Source organism: Anolis carolinensis, unplaced genomic scaffold, assembly GCF_035594765.1.
Source record: "Anolis carolinensis isolate JA03-04 unplaced genomic scaffold, rAnoCar3.1.pri scaffold_8, whole genome shotgun sequence".
NCBI classification, from domain to species: Eukaryota; Metazoa; Chordata; class Lepidosauria; order Squamata; family Dactyloidae; genus Anolis; species Anolis carolinensis.
Window position 1 is genome coordinate 29,174,792 of NW_026943819.1, and position 17,047 is coordinate 29,191,838.

The window sequence follows — 17,047 nt, forward strand, 5'->3', positions numbered from 1 at the left end:
TTTTTCAACGTCATCGCTCCGCGCCTCCGCTGTCTTGTCAAGGCTTTGATTGGCTTGTGACGCAGAAAAGCGGCGCGGGTTGTTCTCTGTCCTCTGTGGAGGGCTTCAGACATGGCCTTGGCCGGAGCAAGGCCGCTCTTGACGGCGGGACGGGGCTGCGGCGCCTTGAGAGCGGTGAGCGGGGCGGAGGGTGTTTTGGACTTCAACTCCCACCATTCCTGGCCTCAGGCCCCTTCCTTTTCCCCCTCAGCCGCTTAAGCTTGATTAGCATTGAATAGCCTGGCAGCTTCAAGGCCTGGCTGCATCCTGCCTGGGGGAATCCTTTTGTTGGTTAGCTGGTTAGAGGTTAGCTGGCCCTGATTGTGTCCTGTCTGGAATTCCCCTGTTTTCCAAGTGTTGTTTTTTTTTTACTGTCCTGGAAGAAAGAACTCTTGTTTCTTTGAGTGTTGAATTTTGCAATTGGCCACCTTGATTAGCATTGAATGGCCTGGCAGTTTCAAAGCCTGGCTGCTTCCTGCCTGGGGGAATCCTTTTGTTGGTTAGCTGGTTAGAGGTTAGCTGGCCCTGATTGTGTCCTGTCTGGAATTCCCCTGTTTTCCAAGTGTTGTTCTTTATTTACTGTCCTGGAAGAAAGAACTCTTGTCTCTTTGAGTGTTGAATTTTGCAATTGGCCACCTTGTTTAGCATTGAATGGCCTGGCAGTTTCAAAGCCTGGCTGCATCCTGCCTGGGGGAATCCTTTTGTTGCGAGAGGTTAGCTGGCCCTGATTGTGTCCTGTCTGGAATTCCCCTGTTTTCCAAGTGTTGTTCTTGATTTACTGTTCTGGAAGAAAGAACTCTTGTCTCTTCGACTGTTGAATTTTGCAATTGGCCACCTTTTTTTTTTGTCAAATATTTTTATTGAAAGTTTTGTATTTAAGAATATGGAAAAAAATAAAGTTTGCATATCGAAAGTGGGAGAACATTACTGGTTTATAGTGAAGTAGGAAATAAGTAAGATAAAAAGGAGAGAGAAGAAGAAGAAGAAAAAAAGGTTTGTTGACTTCCATCTAACTTTAACTGGTTCACTGTCAAAAAAGGAAACTATATCTGTATATATATATATGTGTAAATCTTTGTTAATACATATATATATATATCATAAAAAATTAGTAAATCAACACGTCCCCTTCGTCCTCAATAGTCTCAAAGATTGTATCTAATTCAGTAGATAGGGTCCAATTTCATTTGTTTTAGATAATCCTTTACCAGGTCCCAATTAGTCTCTTTCTTTGGTAAACCTTGACTTGAAGATAACCAAGGTTTACCAAGTCAAGGCAATTGGCCACCTTGATTGAATGGCCTGGCAGCTTCAAAGCCTGGCTGCTTCCTGCCTGGGGGAATCCTTTTGTTGTGAGAGGTTAGCTGGCCCTGATTGTGTCCTGTCTGGAATTCCCCTGTTTTCCAAGTGTTGTTCTTTATTTACTGTCCTGGTTCTAGAGGTTTTTTAAAAAATAAAATAAAATAGTGGTAGCCAATATTAAATCAGGACAGTGAATAGAGAACAACACTCAAAAAAACAGGAGAATTCCAGGCATGAAACAATCAGGGCCAGCTAACACCTTCCAACAAAGGTTTCTCTTAGGCAGGAAGCAGCCAGGCTTTGAAACTGCAAGGCCATTCAGTGCTAATCAAGCTGGCCAATGGCAACATTCACACTTGCCTCAGGCAGACAAGAGTTCTTTCTCCCTTTAGTTTTCTTAAAAACTAAACCCATCAAGCCTTTCTCCTTCTCTAATTTCCATTTTAATTAAAATCTCATTCACCCGAAATTTGTTGTTTCACATGATGCTTATAGAGAGAATGCTGAGCCTAAACTGACATTTGTTTGACCTATTGCATTCTTTTTAAAAAATTACTAGGCCAAGTTCCACGTGAGTTCGTGCAGGAGCATTCGCTATGGCTGGCTGGCATATATGCTGGGTGAGAGGACTACTCCGAGATTCAACGAAAACAGCAAGGTCTTCACTGTGGATGGCAACCTGCGCTCTGGCAAGGGCCAACTGGCAAAGCAAATAGCAGAGAAAATGGGTAAACAACTTCTAGAGTCCAAGGGTTCAGCTACACTGTAGGATTAATACAGCTTGATACCACTTGGAACTACCATGGCTCAGTGCTCTAGAGTCTTGGGACTTGTGTTTTTACAAGCTTTGTAGCCTTCATGGAGCGCTGGAGCCATACCAAATTACAACTCCCAGGATTCTATAGCTGTGAGCCATGACAGCAAAAGCGGTGTCAAACTGCATTAATTCTACAGTGTAGATACACGCACCTTTTTGTGCTGAATATCAAGTACAGTAGAGTCTCACTTATCCAAGCCTCGCTTATCCAAGCCTCTGGATTATCCAAGCCATTTTTGTAGTCAATGTTTCCAATATATCGTGATATTCTGGTGCTAAATTTGTAAATACAGTAATTACAACATAACATTACTGCGTATTGAACTACTTTTTCTGTCAAATTTGTTGTATAACATGATGTTTTGGTGCTTAATTTGTGAAATCATAACCTAATTTGATGTTTAATAGGCTTTTCCTTAATCCCTCCTTATTATCCAAGATATTCGCTTATCCAAGCTTCTGCCGGCCCATTTAGCTTGGATAAGTGAGACTCTACTGTACTAGGACCTAATTTGAAGCACATCTGATTTTTTTGGCCAATGCATGGTTGGCAACAAATCAAGAATAGAATCCCTCTCACAGCTTTTGAGCCCTTAATATAATAATAATAATAATAATAATAATAATAATAATAATAATAATACATCACACAGACCTAGATACTTGGGAAGTGTCCGATGTGTGATGCAATACAAAAGCCAGCAGAGTGTCTGCTGTGGACTCATCTTGTTGTGTTTCAAATAATAATAATAATAATAATAATTTATTTGTATTCTTCCCTTTCTCCCCATTCTCTTCCACTCTCTAATTTTTCCTATGTGAGGGAGATCGGTCTTCATTCCCTGCCTTGGCTCTGTGTTCTGAAGTGCGCTGTGCTTTTTCCGCTGTTAATATTTGGCCATGTTCTGATCAGGAGTCTAAGAATAAGTATCCACTACTACAATGATACAAAGATATTAAGTCTCATTGAACATTATATTATGTACAATGTATCAGTGTGGTTTACACCTAATCTGTTATAATTTCTAATCAAACATGTTACTTTCACAGTGATACATAGTTGTTACATTCACAAGAAATAAAATTTCTATCTTTTTCCTATTTCTTCCTGAAAGATACATGGTTCCCAATCCACAACCAGTTTCGACCCGAGTCATCTGGTGGTTGGATTCTTATTAATTAATTCAACAATTGAAGGATGTAGTCAATTATCTGTAATGTTTTTCATAGATAGTGTGGAACCTAAAGGGAACATATAGTGGCTTGAAAGTTGTTTTATTAGTATAATAAACAGTGTAATTCAATATAAGATACTATATATTATACAGATATTATTATGCATATACATATACTTTTAAAAAATTATATTTCTTATCAGTAATACTCTGATGTAAGTTTTATTCCATTGTGAATATGAATCCAAATGGCTAAACCTATTGTTCATATAGCATACGTCCTCAAGCAGGTGTTTACAATGCAGTGTTAGAACTGTTGCTCATGAGTCGCATTTAAAGGAATACATCCAAATGTATAAAAAGCAATCATATGAGTTATTATTCAGTCCTTTCAGGAATTTCGTCTGGAGAGTGAAAATCAAAAAACATCCATGTTGTAAAAGTTTAGTTTTGGAAATCAGTGCCCTTAATGTGTAACAACTTCTAAAATCTGAACTCAGGGCTATGGTTCAAATCTTCAAAGTGCTTGTAAAAGCTTGACTTCCCTGCCAGTCTGGCTGATTAATAAAGATGAACATGTGATGGAATAAATAACCCCTTTAGTAGTGCATGTAGCAAAGTGATCTATTTTGTATTCAGCTTTGGTGTGCTGATTCTTAAACAATTTCATCTGTCCATTGTACACAATACAATGTTTAATGGCAATATCTTTGTATCATTGTAGTAGTGGATACTTGTCCTTTGAGCCCTTGGGAACCCATTTTTGTTTTGTTTTATAAGTTATATGGAAATTGTATCTAACACCAATAAGAATAGCAAATGCAAATTAAAACTATTCAAAAATTTGCTGGAGAGGATGCCAAGAATCAGGAGCATATACAATAGAGTCTCACTTATCCAACATAAACGGGCTGGCAGAATGTTGGATAAGCGAATATGTTGGATAATAAGGAGGGATTAAGGAAAAGCCTATTAAACATCAAATTAGGTTATGATTTTACAAATTAAGCACCAAAACATCATGTTATACAACAAATTTGACAGAAAATGTAGTTCAGTACTCAGTAATGCTATGCAGTAATTACTGTATTTATGAATTTATCACCAAAATATCACGATGTATTGAAAACATTGACTACAAAAATGTGTTGGATAATCCAGAACGTTGGATAAGCGAGTGTTGGATAAGTGAGACTCTACTGTATACATATGTGATGGCAATGTGAATATGTAAGTAATTTTGGGAAAAGGTTTTTAGAGAAATAGAGGAGATAATGAACATTAAAATAGAAAAAAGTCCTACTATAGCTTTATTATCATTATATAATAATAACTGAAAAAATAGTGCAGATCAGGAGTCTGAAATACATCTGTCCAGCCGGAAAGGCCCAGCTCACTGCAGTAATGGTGGCAACCAACAATTTGAACAATTGTCTTGAAACTTCTTGATGCCTGGGTTATCGAGGGAGAACTTCTCTAAGTTAGTACTGATTTTTAATAAGTTGATGTTATGAAGACCTTATAGACAGAGAAGAGCATTTTAATTTGTCCTCTTCACCACCCCATGTTCCCCTTTCAAAATTTGACCTCTTCCAGGTCTGCGATATTTTCCTGAAGCAGATATTCATTATCTGGACAAGGTCACCGGAGATGGAAAGATACTGGATCCCAAATACAGTGGCAGTTGCAGCCTGGAGACATTTTACAACGATCCCAAGCATCCGGATGGCAACTCCTACCGGCTTCAATCCTGGCTCTATAGCTGCCGCCTCTTGCAGTATGCAGATGCCCTGGAACATCTCCTGGCTACCGGTATTTCATTTCGTTTAGGGAAAATACATGTTTAGAGAAACAGACACATAATATTATTGGTTTCCATTTCACAAATACATTGTTTAATAATATCATGAGCATTATTTTTATATACCTGTCTTACCAATATAATTATATTGATCAAAATATGTTTGGTGTCCTTGATTAATTCAGTTTTGTATTCTAGTATTCTTCTATTAATAAAAGTGACAGGCATGAATATGTTATCCAAGTTGTTATAAGCATTTATTGTCTGATTTCTGACTTTCCATTAATGCAAAATTTGGTGGTTTTTTTTAAAACATTGGATTTAGCTCCATGTAGGAAGGGGGAATATTAGCTAATACGTAGCTTTTGTATTCAATATGCTACTTGTTGCTTCTGTTTTGTGATAATTAGAATCATAGAGTTGGAAGAGATTGTCATATGCTTCACTGATAAATGATAAAAAACCAGCACCCAACCAATCTTAACAATTTGAATATATTGAATGCATTACATCAGGAATGTCAAACTCATTTTCATCCAGGGCCAAATCAGTCTTATGAATCCAGTTGAATCCATGGATGGAGAATCAGTGGATACAGAGGACCAACTATAGTTTTTTGATACAGTGGTTGGTGCTCTTTACTTTTTACCCAGTTTGGGTCCCCAGATGTTATTGAATACCAACTCCCATCACTTTTGATTATCTGCCCTGCAGACTAAGGATAATGAGAATTGTAGCCCATCAGCACTTGTGGCTCTTTTTAGGTTGGGGAAAGGTTAAAGGACATTGTAACATCAGGCATCCTATTCACAAGCTTTGTATCTCAGTTTAAACCCCACTGCCCTGAGTAAACAGAACTGCAGCCTTCCAGATGTTTCTGTATCATAACTCCCAAGGGATAAGATACAGATAGGTATGAGATCATAACTCTGCATTTTATAATGGTTTTTAATCTGTTTTATTGATGCGTGTTTTAATTGTTTATATGTTTAGATTGTTTTATACCTTGATGGATGTGTTTTTTGTGCGGCATTGAATTTTTGCCGAATTTTGTAAGCTGCCTTGAGTCCCCTTCGGGGTGCAAAAGGCAGGGTAGAAATAAAGTTAATTAATAACAGAGAAGCCACAGGATAAAGACGCCAAAAGGGAATGAAATCCAGTTACTTGAAAACAGGAATGGGGAATTGTTGGACTGGAAGTCCCATCAGTTCCTTCTATAGTGTAGCCCATAGTGAGGAAGAGCTTCATGGTGTTTACCCTTCTCTCTCTCTCTCACTCTCAAAAGCCACAATGACAGGTCTCTGTAGACTCAAATTTTTGGGTCAGAATCACAGGAGCTGGGATTTCATGCATTTCATTTGCAGCCTAACTGGTTACTTTTGTTACCCTGAAAAAGTGATATTAGGTCACAGAATTCCTTAATATGAAACTAACAAAGAACTGAACAATTCTAGACTCAAAGACTTGGAAGGAAAAGGAGAAAATAAATCTCTAAAAGTGTTGATAATGACCTCTTTAAATGAGAAGATCTGCCTTTTGCTGCCTTTCTTTGCTCTATCTAGATCACTAGGCTTAGCACGGAACGCTGCCCTACATTTTCATACTCTAATCTTCAGCTGATAGGGATTCACTTATTTCCATCTCTTGAGTGTCAGTTGTGTCCTTAATTTATCCAAGTAAAACTATAAATACATTCAGGAGAAAATCCCTTCTTGTGCTTTTTGGTTATAATCTTAGTTTCTAAGCCCTGCTTTTGAAGAAATAAAGAAAGGGCACACTCTAAAGCCTGGCTAAATGAAAGCTAGCTAAACTCTTTTATGGGGGAGCTGTGCTGGTTTATTCATGTTGAAGAGTTTCTGACTGTGATCCCTTGTTGATTCCAGGGCAAGGCGTCATCCTGGAACGCTCTCCTTACAGTGACTACGTGTTTCTGGAAGCCATGTTTAACCAAGGCTACATTCACAAAAGATGTAAGTCATCTTCCGACAGAAAGGCTGTGGTGCAGGTGGAAAGCTGAAACAATGGCTTGGCTTTATGTTCTGTATCACCAATTGGATTCTGGCCCAGTCTTAGGTGCCTTACATATTGCCAGTGTGTTTGTATTCTTATTATTTCTTAATAGAGCTAACCATTGCTACTGGCAGTTCTTTCTGTGTAAAGTTTTACTCTGATTCTTATTCCAGCAATTCATGCTCCATCTTTCTGCTTCAGCAATGAGGAATAGGGGAGTTTAGAGCATTGTTGGGATAGAGCTGGAGTCCCTGGGTCCGTCCTGAGTGAAATAGAGATTTGTTGTTGAAGGCTTTCATGGCCAGAATCACCAGGCTGCTGTGAGTTTTCCGGGCTATCTGGCCATGAAGAGGACATTTAGAAATTGCAGTTTTCCTTCATTTTCTTTCCCCATGGTGAATTAAATGTTTGGGTGGATGCTGTTGAAGTGGGCCAGGAGGTTGTTGAGTTCTTCCTCTCCATGGTTACAAATCATCCACGAATCTGAACCACATAGTGGGCTTTTTGTTTTTGTTTCCAGGGCTTGTTTTTCAAAGTGTTCTATGTAAAAATTTGCTATGACCGGGCTGAGGGGGCTTCCCATGGCTACTCCATCTTTCTGTTCATAGAATTCACTGTCCCACTGGAAGTAGCTTGTGGCGAGGCCATGGTGAAAACAGGGGAATTCCAGATATGAAATAATCAGAGCCAGCTAACTCCTCCCAAAAAAAGGATTCCCCTTGGCAGGAAGCAGCCAGGGTTTGAAGCTGCAAGGTCATTCAATGCTAATCAAGGTGATCAATTGCAACATTCACACTTGCCTCAAACAGACAATAGTTCTTTCTCCCACCCTGGACTATCCACAGATATATAAACCCCACTCGCCTAGTTTGCAACGGACCTCACACCTCTGAGGATGCCTGCCATAGATGTGGGCAAAACATCAGGAGAGAATGCTGTTGGACGAGTGGGTTTATTAACAAAAGACCCTCCCCATAAATGTATAGCAGACTAACTTATTAGCACAGCGTGACCCAGCGACAGTAGCCAAAAGTGATAAAAAGGACAAAAACACACAGACCTATGTTATCTCTTCCTTTAGAGGCGTTTCTTTATAGCAAAATAATTTGATTGCACTATTTACAACAATAAGGCTTCCATAACACAAATAAAATTCTTTATACTTCCTTCTTTGCTTCCACGCTGGGCGTCTTTCTCATGCAGATAAACAGCTTCGCTTTCACAGAGCCTCTTCTCACACCGAACTTACACAGGAGCTTCACACAGTAGCTTTACAAATGAGGCCTTCAACCTGGGGCTTCTCTCACCAAAGCTTTTCACACCAAGCCTTCTCACATAGGGGCCTACTTCACAATCCTCAGGATGACACTAGCTTTGGCCCACTAACTCTAACAGGCTTCGGCCTACTCACTCGCCTCAGGGTGACACTAGCTTATTTAACTCAGTGATTGACTCACATTTTTTCTAATTAAAAATACTTAGTTAATTTTTTTTTCATCATTTCTATCTCGCCCTTCTCACCCGAAGGGACTTAGGGCGGCTTACAAAACTGGCAGAATTCGATGCCAATACACAGTACAAAAGAATAAAACATAAGCAGTTAAAAACAGTTAAATAAATTAGCAATATGCAATATACAGATTTAAATTATTTGTATTTTATATTGTCATTTCCCCCACTTTATGTTCCTGCATTAAAGACTCACTTCTCCTTAGCGCTTTACTTTTGAACTTCTGCAAATGTATTATAATAATGGCTGGCAGCAATCAGTTATGCATAAATGCAGTATCTTTACAAGCCCAAGCATGCCGTGTCCCGACATCCAAGCTTCAGAATTTGTTCTGCAAGCAGGGTGAGAGGAATTTTGCATCGCTGTTATCTAACTCTTAGAACTAAAGTAGGACAACTAGCAATCTCTTAGACACAACTGTATCCTAATGCCTGTAAATCTAGGCAATCACCAATGATACTTTCACAAGATTCTTATTAACCTAGTCTAACAATATAAGCCTAATGAAGGATCACATTATTCCTGACTGTAGAACTAAAAGGCCCTCATGCAGAAGAATTGCACTCCTTGCATGGACCTCAACTTCAATTAGTCCCAATTCAGTCTAACAAATGCTTCTGGAACATGGTCACACAGCCTGGAAAACTCACAGCAACCCAGTGATTCTGGCCGTGAAATCCTTCGACAACACATTGAAACAAAGACTTTTTTGGTGCTTGAGAGTGGCGTGCTGAGCCTGCTGTCTGTTCTTGCTATGCAGCTTTGATTATCAGATGAAGGGATGAGGAAGAAAGACTGGGGAAGGAGAGGAAGTGGGTTTTTGGGGGGCAACCTGTGCTCATCCAAGGCGGGCAGCCCATACTGGCACATTAGTGTGGATTTAGTCCCTTTCCTTTTGCTTTCTCTGGCTAAAGTATCCGCTTGTGTTGGGCGGTTTTCTCTCTAGGCATAGAGCACTACAACAAAATCAAGCGCATCAGCATTGATCCGGTTTTGCCTCCTCACCTGGTCATTTATATTGACGTCCCCGTCTCAGATGTGCGGAAAAGGATCGAAGAGAGAGGCAAGGTAAGCTCCGCTCTGGGAATCACTGCATGGTAGCTGACAAGGGATGTCAAGGGTGGCATGGCTCTGGAATGCACTGCCAAAAGAGATCAGGAAATCCCCTACATTATCCATTTTTCGTAAGGAACTGAAGACGTGGTGGTGTCAGCAGGTTTTTGAGTAATTGCATTGGAATACCACCGATCTCTGGGCCTGAATATATTGCACAAGATTTATCTAGCCTAAAATGATTAATATATTGGGTTTATGGTTCCCGTCCCCTTGATCAGGTTGTGTAAGTGTTATTTATTGCTATATAATTGTATTGTTTTACCTTGCTTGATAATGTGTTATTAGGTTGCTATGTAATGTATATGTTGTTTTTATGATTGGAAATAATAATAATAATAATAATAATAATAATAATAATAATAATAATATTTTATTATACCCCGCCACCATCTCCCCGTGGGGACTCGGGGCGGCTCACAATGTTACAAAAGTAACAACGCAAATACATAAACAATACACACAGTTTAAAACACAAGAAGATGATAAAACAGAAGTTAAAACAAAGGTTTATGCAACAGTAATAATATCAGTAGTAATAATATCCCATCCAGGAGACAGGGTGGTCTATAATTAAATTATTATTATTATTATTATTATTATTATTATTATTATTATTATTATTATTATTATTATTATTATTAAGAGAGGAAGGCTCTTGCTGTCTTGACAGGGATATAGTAAAGGTTAATTTGGAGTTAAGGCAAGTCGAGGGTGGTATGGTTGCTGATTTGCCTGAAAGGACAAAAGACTGCTTTAAAAAGTAAATATTGCTCCCTTACTGAATATCTTCAGCATGAATACTCTGTGTTTTATTTTAAGCCGTATGAAAAAAAGGTGTCATCCGCTTACCTTCAGAGCATTGAAGATGGCTATAAGAAATCCTTTCTGCCGGAAATCAGGTTCGTAGTGGTTAACACACAAAACAGTCCATATATAAACAGCTTTACACCGTAAGCATTAAACTTGGGGTGTGTGTTGAGTATAGCTGCATTGGGTGCATTGAACTTCCTTCTGTTTTCTGGAGTAACATTATTTCATGTTACTGTTTTGTTTTCTAGCCAGACCAGCGAAGTCCTGCAGTATACAGCAAGTGAAGCTGAACAGGTGGACAAGGTAGACTTTCCTGATTTGTTTGACCCACTTGTCGCTATTTGTGTTTCTTTCTGTATTTGACTCTGAAGGGTTTCTTCCACTTTATGAATGAGACGGATGGCTTTTGTATGTTGAACTCTCAGAAGGCCTTGAATGTGACCTGCTTTTGAGAACAGAAGGATGGGGAACATGGATTGGGTCCTGTCATAAATGCTTTTTCCAGGAGGTTTGGTGGAGCAATGAATTGGGATTCTCCCACTCCATCATTAAAACTTTTAAAGCAGAGGGCTGGTCCATGGTCACTCAGAGTGTTGAGGGTCCAGACTATAATTTGAAAAAAAACCCCAAACGAATAAATTCCTATGCTCTGACTAACACTGAAGTCTACGCTCTGTGCAATAATGTGTTTACTGACTGTCATGTTTAAATTTATTGTTTTTTCTAATGTGGAATTTTTATTATAATGTGTATGTTATTGCCATTTTATACTTTTGATATTCATGAAGAAATTGTGACATTGAATGTTTGCCATTTATATGTATGTTAACCACCTTGAGTCCCTCTAGGGAGAGAGGATGGTCTAGAAATAAAGTTTATTATTATTATTATTATTATTATTATTATTATTATTATTATTATTATTTTATTGTATGACACAGCAAACAAGATAGATATGCTGGATTTTGTATCTTTCGTATTATTATTATTATTATTATTATTATTATTATTATTATTATTATGCATACTGCATATGGCTTATTTGTAATGAAAAAAAATGAAAGAACAATACAATATTTTAAAATAAGAACAATTTTAACCAACATAAACCTATCAGGATTTAAATGGGAAGTGTGGGCCTGCTTCTTGCTGATGAGATAGTCTACTTATTAGGATTATTGTTGTTGTGTGCCTTCGAGTCATTTCAGACTTAGGGTGAGTCTGTCTAAAACAGGGCGAGGGCCAGATAAATGACCTTGGAGAGCCGCATCCGGCCCACGGGCCTTAGTTTGGGGGCCCCTGGTTTAAACGCTTCTCTGAGAGTGAGTCGTGTCACAAATATTAAAAATTAACTAAGTATTTTTAATTACAAAAATGTGAGTCGAGCACTGAAAGGGTTAAATAAGCTAGTGTTGTCCTGAGGATAATGAGTAGGCCGAAGCCGGTTAGAGTGAGTGGGCCAAAGCTAGTGTCGTCCTGAGGTGTGTTAGTCAGCCTCAGTGTGAGGTAGACCTCAGTGTTAGTCACAGTGAGAGAAGGCCTCTGTGTGAGGTAGGCCTCTCTGTGAGATAGGCCTGGTGAGAGATGTCCCAGGTTGAAGGTCTCATGTGTAAAGCTACTGTGTGAAGCTCCAGTATGAAGGCTGCTGTGTGCAAAGCTGCTGTGTGAAGCTCCAGTAGGAAGGCTGCTGTGTGCAAAGCTATTGTGTGAAGCTCCAGTAGGAAGGCTGCTGTGTGCAAAGCTATTGTGTGAAGCTCCAGTAGGAAGGCTGCTGTGTGCAAAGCTATTGTGTGAAGCTCCAGTAGGAAGGCTGCTGTGTGCAAAGCTATTGTGTGAAGCTCCAGTAGGAAGGCTGCTGTGTGCAAAGCTATTGTGTGAAGCTCCAGTATGAAGGCTGCTGTGTGCAAAGCTATTGTGTGAAGCTCCAGTATGAAGGCTGCTGTGTGCAAAGCTATTGTGTGAAGCTCCAGTAGGAAGGCTGCTGTGTGCAAAGCTATTGTGTGAAGCTCCAGTATGAAGGCTGCTGTGTGCAAAGCTATTGTGTGAAGCTCCTGTGTAAGTTCGTTGTGAGAGGAGGCTCTGTGAGAGCGAAGCTGTTTATTTGCCTGAGAAAGAAGCCCAGCGTGGAAGCAAAGAAGGAAGTATAAATAACTTTATTTGTGTTAATGGAAACCTTGTTTTTGTCAATTGTGCAACCATATTAATTTGCTACAAAGAACAGCCTCCAAAGGAAGAGATAACACTGGCCTGTGTGTTTTTGTTCTTTTTTTCATTTTTGGCTACTAGTGCTGGGTCATGCTGCTGCTAATAAGTTACTCTGCTATAGATCTATGGGGAGGATCTTTTGTTAATAAGCCGACTCGCACAACAAGTCATTCTTTTGGCCTCTTGTAGAAAGAGGACAAAATGAGTTCCGTACGTGGGCTCTGTAGAGTAAAGGGAAGAATTCTCAATAACCTTTCAATTATTGTTGAATAGTCCTTGTTTGAATGTACAGACCGCTGCTGTTTTTGAATGCCATGAGACCTTTCCCATAGGAAGGTTGGTTTGTTTATAGATGAATGTCTTTGGAACAAGACTTGCATCGTGCCACCTTTCTTTCCAATTCTCTTGCCAAACCTTGGACTTAGTGGAGTTTCATTCTTCTTCTGGTCTGCACCAAGGTCCAGGTTTAAGGGAGCGACCACTTAGCCCTAACTCACTCCACCGAGGGGCCCAAGCAGTTTTCTTTGTTGCTTTGCTCTCATGGCTCTGACGCAGCAGAACGCCTGAAAGCCTCTTTTGTGGAAAAGTCCACGCGCATTCCTCACAGACACTTTTGGGAATTCTCACTGACCTTTCCTTCCTCGTAGGTCCTCGAAGACATTGAGTACCTGAACTTTGACAAGGGCCCTTGGCTGGAGCAGGATGACGTGACCCTTCACCACTTGAGGGTCCTGTAAGGACAGGCTCTTTTTGCATTTCTCACTTTGTGTTCCCGACTTTCCATCTCCCCCCCCCCCCCACCTCAAGAATCTCACACTCCACCCCATGGGCCCCAGCAGGGTCTCTTTTCCACAAGACCCCCTCCAAAAGGAACCGCAGAGGTTCTGCTGCTCCGTTTCCTTTTACCTGTGTTAGCCATTTTAAAGCCATTTTAATGTAATGAATTCTTAACTGCTTTTAGGTTATACAGTAGAGTCTCACCTATCTATATATATAAAAGAGTGATGGAATCCTGGCGACCGCCAAAACAACAAAACACCCCACAACCTCGAAAATTGACAACACAACCCATCATCCATGCCTCTAGGTTGATACAACAATAAGAAAAGAAAAATAAAGTCCTAATTAGAGGGAGAGGAATAATTGTTTTTATCCAATTGCTGCCAGTTAGAAGGCTAAGCTCCGCCCACTTGGTCTCCTAGCAACCCACTCACCCAAGGGACAGGCAGAGTTAGGCCTCACTTAGGCCTCTTCCACACTGCCTATAAAATACAGATCATCAGATTTTAACTGGATTAGATGGCAGTGTAGACTCAAGGCCCTTCCACACAGCTATATAACCCATTTATAATCTTATATTATCTGCTTTAATTGGATTACCTGGACTCCACACTTTTACACTTTACCTTAACTACCACCAATTCCTCAATACTTTATTTCCCATACCACCATACTTCGCTACAGCAACGCGTGGCCGGGCACAGCTAGTCCAACATAAATGGGCCGGCAGAACATTAGATAAGCGAAAATGTTGGATAATAAAGAGGGATTAAAGAAAACCCTATTAAATGTCAAATTACGGTTTTACAAATTAAGCACCAAAAAAATCATGTTTTACAACAAATCTACAGAAAAAGCAGTCCAAAACACAGTAAGTTATGTAGTAATTACTGTATTTATGAATTTAGCACCAAAACAGTGCAATATATTGAAAACATTGACTACAAAAATATTGGCTACTAACAAATTGACTACAAAGAAAGATAGAATTGCATAAAATTAACTTATAGTAGCAACATTGTCAAAAATTAAATCCATAAAAAGTTCAATCCTTTCTAGAGAAACAGCTGTGGATCGGGGCGGGAGGCAAACTGTGTTGGATAATCCAGAACGTTGGCTAAGCAAATGTTGGATAAGTGAGACTCTACTGTATGTTGTAATGGTTTATACATGTTTTAGTTTACTATGTCTTATTGTTTTTTGATTATTTTCATCTCAATGCTTAATTCTATGATTCTTTGTTGTAAGTTTAGTGCTGTTACTGTGCATTATCGTGTATTATTTTGATGTGTTTGTACTCATTTGAGGCACTGAATGTTTGCTTTTTTGTTTTGTGTCTGTAAATCACCCCTAAGTCCCTTTGGGGAGAGAGGGTGGCCTAGAAATGAAGTATTATTATTACTGTTATTATTATTTTTATTATTATTATCATCTCTGGGTGTAACATTTCTTTTCCTCTTTCTGCTTGATAAAGAGTCCAGGACAAGTTCAATGTGATGACTCCCACTGCGCTCCCTCCCTACATCCCCGAAATCACAATGGGGGGGCTCGAAGCGGACAAGATCTACTACCAATTCAAGGCGGTAAGGGCCCGGATCTCACTTTGGGGTTGATGTGGCCGAGGGCCCGGCTGGAGCGGCAGCATTGGGACCAGGCCTGGGGAAAGGGAACTGGAAGAGCTCTTGTGCAAGTAGCATCCTGTCAGATCTTCCTTGGGCACAGTACTCGGTTCTTTCAAGGCTTAACAGTGCCTTGTTCTAGGGCTCTCCTTACTGAGCAGGGGATTCTGTACATGTAATAATAAAAAATAGAGTAAAATAAATGTAATAGTAGCAACAATAATAGAGAAAATAATAAATGTAATAATACCAATAATAATAGAGAAAAATAATAACAGTACCATATATTCTTGAGTATAAGCTGACCCAAATATAAGCCATATATAATAAACAGCTTACTTCGGCTCACAGCCAGCCACTCTAAAATAACATCTATTTGACCGGGCTTCCTGGCTGGGAACTGTAAATGACTGCAACATATGTTACAAACTGAAGCTACAGCTAATTGACTGCATTTACATCCTGAGGAGTCCTATAGAACTGCTCCAAGACTACAGAGACTTTGATTTGTTTTGACTCCAAGCCAGGTTTGAGCCAATTGATTTGTACACTGATATATTTAGTTTTACAGCATATTACATGCCATTTTGAAGAGACTGAATGTACGCATACTGTGTCGCTAACAAACTTGAGTTGGGGTCTTGTTGATATATGTCTCATATATGTTTTATACTGAAAACTGCTCTGTGTAGCAATTAAATCTGGACGATTGCTGTCTATAAATCTTTATACTCTGTAAGTTACGACTGTGCGCCACTACAGCTGATAGAATTTGATCATCAGTTGTTTTATTATTTGTATTATTGTTAACATTATTATGTATATGATGCTCTAATATACATATTGTGTTCTATGTTTTGAACCTTTATCGTGGTACATATTTTTCAGATACCAAATCTAAGCCAACCAGGACCCTCACCCGAGTATAGGCCGAGGGGGCTTTTTCAGTCTTAAAAAAAGGGCTGAAAAACTAGGCTTATACTCGAGTATATACAGTATTCCTCCTAGTTTCCTGATCTTTAAATATTCAGTCTTTCAGCTCTGCAGCCCGATTGGGGGGAGTTTTCACCCTACAACCTTTAGAGTGGTTTTATCCCGGTGTGATTTAACCCTTTGCCCTTTGTTCCAAACAATTCTGTATGTAGCAGTTCCTGGCAGTGTAGAAATGTCCCTTAAACTAACAAAAACGAATAAGTATGGACCTGCCTAGAGAGGAGGGAGCATTGACCCTCTCCCAACTGGATCTGTTTTCTGTCCCCTGTAGATCCCTGGTCGCATGTATGGCCCTGGCTATAATGCCGATGTTGGAGACAAGTGGATCTGGCTGAAATAAGCCACCTCTTTTCAAGCTTAATCCAGAAGATGACTTCAGAGCAATGGCAATGCTGCTCCTCTTCATGCAACTGCTGTAGAGAAGTGAGGAACATATTCACTCTCGTCCAGAACTGAGCTCTGTTACGAAGACAGAAGAGCCTGGCTCCTTGATTAAGGTGGGATCTCATTGTCCAAATCCCAATTTTCTGTATTCCAGCCCTTGACTGTGGGCTGGAAGGAAATAAAATCCTTTACTCAAGTGGCTTCTCTGGTGAGTATTTTTCCCTCTGGCAAAGGAATCACGAGAACAGAGATTGCACCTAGACTTGGTTTCCTGTAAATATTGCTTTAGAGTCTACTATAGGGGGATATAGAGGCTTTCTTTCTATGTAGGTCTTTATGTAAAGCAGTTGTTCTTAACCTTCCTAATGCCGCGACCCCTTAATACAGTTCCTCATGTTGTGGTGACCCCAAACCATAACATTATTTTCGTTGCTAATTCATCACTGTCATTTTGCTACTGTTATGAATCATAATGTAAATATCTGA

At 39.5% G+C, this 17,047-nt stretch overlaps 1 protein-coding gene across 1 annotated transcript; it reads left to right on the forward strand.

The window, feature by feature from the left end:
* The first annotated feature begins 16 nt into the window (after positions 1-16).
* ndufa10 (NADH:ubiquinone oxidoreductase subunit A10) lies at positions 17-16,757 on the forward strand. Its single transcript, XM_003229258.4, has 10 exons — positions 17-174; positions 1,901-2,069; positions 4,930-5,145; positions 7,018-7,104; positions 9,601-9,722; positions 10,590-10,669; positions 10,829-10,883; positions 13,433-13,518; positions 15,040-15,148; positions 16,449-16,757. The coding sequence occupies exons 1-10, from the start codon at positions 112-114 to the stop codon at positions 16,515-16,517; spliced, it is 1,056 nt and encodes a 351-aa protein (XP_003229306.1). The 5' UTR covers positions 17-111; the 3' UTR covers positions 16,518-16,757.
* The last annotated feature ends 290 nt before the right edge of the window (positions 16,758-17,047 follow it).

Excerpts from the sequence above, each read along its gene's own strand:
- ndufa10 (XM_003229258.4), top strand. The coding sequence starts at position 112 with ATGGCCTTGGCCGGAGCAAGGCCGCTCTTGACGGCGGGACGGGGCTGC. Across the intron at positions 10,884-13,432 it reads AAGCTGAACAGGTGGACAAG|GTCCTCGAAGACATTGAGTA; the intron begins GTAGACTTTCCT and ends CCTTCCTCGTAG. Across the intron at positions 15,149-16,448 it reads TCTACTACCAATTCAAGGCG|ATCCCTGGTCGCATGTATGG; the intron begins GTAAGGGCCCGG and ends TGTCCCCTGTAG.